At 48.9% G+C, this 4,878-nt stretch overlaps 1 protein-coding gene across 1 annotated transcript; it reads left to right on the top strand.

Annotated features, from left to right (window-relative positions):
• The first annotated feature begins 447 nt into the window (after window positions 1–447).
• Window positions 448–3,959, top strand: Tmem177 (transmembrane protein 177). Its single transcript, XM_032915535.1, has 2 exons — window positions 448–520; window positions 2,510–3,959. The coding sequence occupies exon 2, from the start codon at window positions 2,714–2,716 to the stop codon at window positions 3,647–3,649; it is 936 nt and encodes a 311-aa protein (XP_032771426.1). The 5' UTR covers window positions 448–520; window positions 2,510–2,713; the 3' UTR covers window positions 3,650–3,959.
• Window positions 3,960–4,878: the final 919 nt, after the last annotated feature.

The raw sequence follows: 4,878 nt of genomic DNA, 5'->3' as shown, positions 1-4,878 counted from the left end.
CGAATGGGCACATACATGTTCTATCCATGCATCTACCATTTACTGGGTGTACCTTCTAGTATTTCTTACTTAACTCTAATCTGGTCTACACCGCACTTCTTGCAGGCCTCACAAGGTCACTTGACCTTCGGAATGCAGCGGTCATGGGCACAAATTCCAAACCTTCCTGTCCTCGCTTTTCTCACTAAACTTAGCTCTCTGCCCAGTGTACTGCACAGATACGTATTCTGCACTGACAGAAATCCGGACCAGCAAGTCTCTATCTTAGCCCGGACAGGCGCCGCGACACGGTTGAATTAGATAACAAAATCCTCAAGCTGCTTCTACTCCCTCTGAATAAGACTTAGAGAGCTGACTCCAGGGAGGTGACAGCCAGGACCACAGCAGAAGCGCTACACCAAGCTCCGCCCGCAACGGCCCGCCCCTTCGCAACGGCCCCGCCCCCGAAGTCCCTAGACCAGCGTGCTTTGCGCCTGCCCAGTCTAGTGCAGGAGCGGCGTGTTCCAAGGTTGCTACAGAGGTAAGGTCCGGCTCCTGGCTGTGAGCGGAGGAGTTCTCCGATGTCCAGCTTCCGGGTTCAGTCAGGCTCCGGTTGTTGGAAGCAGCCCTGTGCTTGTCAGGGTGGAATCCCATTGGGATCTCTTTTAAAGCCAGAATCCTACACCCGCTCCCAGGCCACCTGCGAGACTGAGAGGCCGACCCGGGAGAGTTTTTTTGGTTCCCTCCCAAGGACCCTGCCTTTTCTAGCCTCAGTTTCCTCTTGGAAAGAATGAGTTAGCTTATGTGATGCAGAATCCTGCGTCTCGTTTGTGGTAGGACATTGCTATTCAAACGCTTCACAGAGATAGGAATAAAGTGAAATTTATCCAAAGATAAATAACAGCCTTAATTAGTGACATAATCCCTAACGAAATAAGGCGCCCAGAATATTCAAAAGTGCGCCTGTGAGACCTTGTTTCAAAGAAAAAGTAAAAACGACCACCAGCAAAACAGTTTGAACTATGCTAATGAGTTAGGTTGATGGTCTATTTGTGTATATGTAATAGATAACATTTTTAAAGTGAACCGCTTGCTGTGGACCCCTAACGGCCTGTGATCAAATACTGAGCATGCCAACCAAAGTGTCACATGACACGTGTTCCGACAGACAGGAGTTTATTTTTCCTTAGTTTCAGATGCTGGAGGTCCAAGACGCGGGTGTGGCCAGGCTTGGCTCCCTGGGCCTTTCTGCTTGGCTAACAAGTGACCATCTTTCCCCCTCGATATTCACGTGGTATTCTCTCTGTATGTGTCCTAAACTGAGATTGAAAGCATTGAGATTTGATTATTGCCATCCCAAGAACCTTCTGTTTCCTAGTCACTCATAGTCCTAAGCTCCAAATACAGCCACCTCCTAAGATAATGAAAATGTGACCTCAACCATGGGAGCTTGGTAGAGGGGATGCTATTCAGGGTATGGCGTTGCCTCCTGGGATTCTGATCAATATACCTGTCCAGCCGCATCCCTTTTCACAGCTGGAAACCATCTGTTGTGGTATGGGTTCTGGAGTGAGGAGGATTTTTTTTTCTTAGATTGCGTCCAGTGAATCATCTGCATCCTCAGACTATATTTGGTGATACCACCAGCTACCTATGAACAACTGTTTGGGGGGAAATTTTTTACTTGTACTGAACATGGCTTTATTTTCTGGTCTTTACTCCCTAAGCAATATAGCACCACAGCAACATACGTAGCATTTGCATTGTAATAAGTACTGTGAGGAATGCAGAGGCACTCGGAATATAGGTCATAACAAATACTAAGCCGTTTTTGCAAGAGATGAGCACGTGAAGATCTTGGAACGTTTGGGGATCTTGAATCTAATCCTCTAAGGATATGCACATGCAGTGTGTATTTATGTATAAATGTGTGTGTGTTTAAAGTTTCCCCGTGTTTATTAGTATGACAAGTATATCCTAGTGCAGTTGGCTGGCTGTATCCGTGGACGCATATTCAATCAGCCAAGAACTGAAAATATGCAAGAAAAATTGTGTCTGCTAAGCATGCAGACATTTTATAGAGTCTAGCTCTATATGTGGTGTCATGTCGTAGTGGGTATTACGAGTAGTATGGAGATAATTTAAAGTATGTGAGAGGTGGGCATATGTATATAAGAGCTCATATGCAAATGCCTGCTATTTATGAAGCAGCTGATGGTCTTTGGATTTTGATATCTGTGGGGATCCTGGAAATAAACCTTTGTAGCCACGGAAGGACAGCTGTACACGCAGTGCTCTCAGAACTGCGTCTGTGTGAATTAAATATTTGGTTCATTCATAAGTCAGCTAGAGTTACTCTGGGATGAGTGGTGGATGGAGTGAGGCTGTTGAATACTTAGTGCTGTGTCTAGCCATGGCAATATGTAATTGCAGGCATTGCCACAGGATGCCCACCACTGTGAGGCACTGAGATGTCCTCTCTATATGTTGTGAGGCACTGAAATGTCCTCTCTGTATGTACCTATCACAGTTGCTACACATCTGGCTGGCAGATGAACAACTGATTCCGTGAAACCTGAGGTGTCTGACTGGATGGAAGCCATACTCTCAACCACAGTGCAGCATCACTTCAGTTAAGAACTGTGTGACCCAGAGGTGGTGGAGTCCACAACCTGACAGAACCATCGACTGACTTCTCCTGTTCTTGGCTAAATTATCAGCAGAGGCGGTACTCATGGCTGGTCCTCTGTGGAGGGCTGCAGTCTTTATACAGAGACATAGAACAAGCCTGTTGGTGGGTTCCTGTGTGGGCCTGTTTGGAGTTCAAATCTCATTTCACCTCTTCCCAGATCCCACAGTCCAGTGGCTCTACCAGTACTGGCCTCAGGGCCAGCCAGCTCCTCTTTCCCCTCAGCTGCAGAGCCTCTTCCAAGAGGTGCTAAAGGACATAGGTGTCCCTTCAGGTCACTGCTACAAGCCTTTCACTGCCTTCACTTTTCAGCCTGTGAGTGCTGGCTTCCCACTATTGCCTGCTGGGGCTGTGGTAGGCATCCCCGCCATCTTCCTGGGTGGCCTTGTGACCAACATTGACCACACTGTGGTCATACATGGGCAAAAAGTGGATTGGCAAAGCCCAGCAGGCACCAGGCTGAGAGATGCCCTGACCCTGTCTCATGATGCCCAGAAGTTTGCCTTGGCCAAGGAGGTGGTATACCTGGAGAGTGGCATGGCTGCCCTACAGACCCTGCCAGCCCCTGCTTGCCTAGCAGGAACATGGGCAATAAGTGTGGGTGCCAAGCATGCCCTGGGTCTCTACGGAGGCCCCATGAGCTTACGAGCTGCCTTCAACCTGGTGGCAATAGTGGTAGGCTATGTGGCCTACGCCTTTTCCAAAGACTCCCTCACTGTTGCCCTGGAAGGCTGGCTGGACCGCCGCACGGCCTCTCTGTCTGCAGCCTATGTCCGGGGTGGAGTGGAATTCTATGAGAAGATTCTGTCAGGCAACTTAGCCCTACGCAGTCTTCTGGGCAGACAAGGGGAAAAGCTGTACACACCAAGTGGAAACATTGTTCCCAGACACTGGTTCCGCATCGACCATTTGCCCTACACCACCCGTCGGGACTCTCTACTACAGATGTGGAGGGCAAAAGTCAGCTCAGGCCACTTCTGAGAATCCAGGCAACAGGGCAGTCCTGCCTCACCGAGGCACTGCCCCAGGATGAGCTCTGGAGGAGTCTCTTGGTGTGGTTGCGTCACCATCTTTGGAATTAAACAACTCAACTCTGTCCTCCCCTTGAATGGACTCTAGCTGAGCATGAGTCCCTATGTGAATCTTGAGTCTTATTTACCTCAACTGTGAAGTGGGAAGGACTGATTGTAGAACGAGATTGTGAACCTGAGGGCCAGGTAGAAAGCAGCATAAATAAACAGGACTTTCTTCCCTCATGGTCTCTGAATTCTAATGGGCCATGGAAGTCAAACCGTGAGTCACCACTGGACATGTTTCTGATATAGTGACACTTTCTTGCGTTGGAGACCTACCCCCATATACCTGATGTCAAATACCTAATTTATCCCTCGCCTTTAAACCTTGGACAGGAGACCCTAGCAGGGCAAGGTGAGGAGACCTGTGGTCAAAGAGCCAGGCCTAACATGGCCATTCATGTCATCTTCTCCTTGGAAACTGTCTCTTCTCTGAGGCAGTCTTGAAGGATGCCAGCCTGGTCCAGTGTAACTCAGGAGAAAGGGATTAGGCCACACCAAAGGAAGGGTACACCGTGGTGGCTGGTAGAACACCTCAAAAGATGGGCGAGCCAGGCAGGCTAAAGAATGGCAGGGTGGGATACCGCTGGCTTCTGCTTAAACTTCGTCTAGGGCTGAGTGTGCTGCCAGCCACAGGGCCTTCCCCTGGGCATTGCAGGCCGAGCTCTTGAGGACAAGGGACTCTAGAACAGTATCCAATATGGGCCTGACAAACGGATGGTGTTCTAGTTTTCTGTTCTGTTGATGTGATAAAAATACTCTGACCAGAAGCAACTCCAGTAGAAGAGGTTTACACTTCCAGGTCATACACAATCCATCTTTGAGGGAAGTCAGAGCAGGAACTCGTCAGCCCTGGAGGCTCATCGGCCCTGGAAGCAGGAACCACAGAAGAGTGCTGCCCTCTGGGTTACTGACTCACAGGCTTGTGCTTAGCTTCTATATACATACATACATACACACACACATACATATATGTACACTGTAGCTATCTTCAGACACACCAGAAGAGGGTATCAGATCTCATTACACATGGTTGTGAGCCACCATGTGGCTGCTGGGAATTGAACTTGGGACCCCTGGAAGAGCAGTCAGTGCTCTTAACCCTGAGCCATCTCTCCAGCCCTTAGCTAGCTTTTT

Source organism: Rattus rattus, chromosome 10 (genome assembly GCF_011064425.1).
Source record: "Rattus rattus isolate New Zealand chromosome 10, Rrattus_CSIRO_v1, whole genome shotgun sequence".
Lineage (NCBI taxonomy): Eukaryota > Metazoa > Chordata > Mammalia > Rodentia > Muridae > Rattus > Rattus rattus.
The sequence above is the reverse complement of the archived record's forward strand: the minus strand, read 5'-3'. Positions and strand labels throughout refer to the sequence as shown.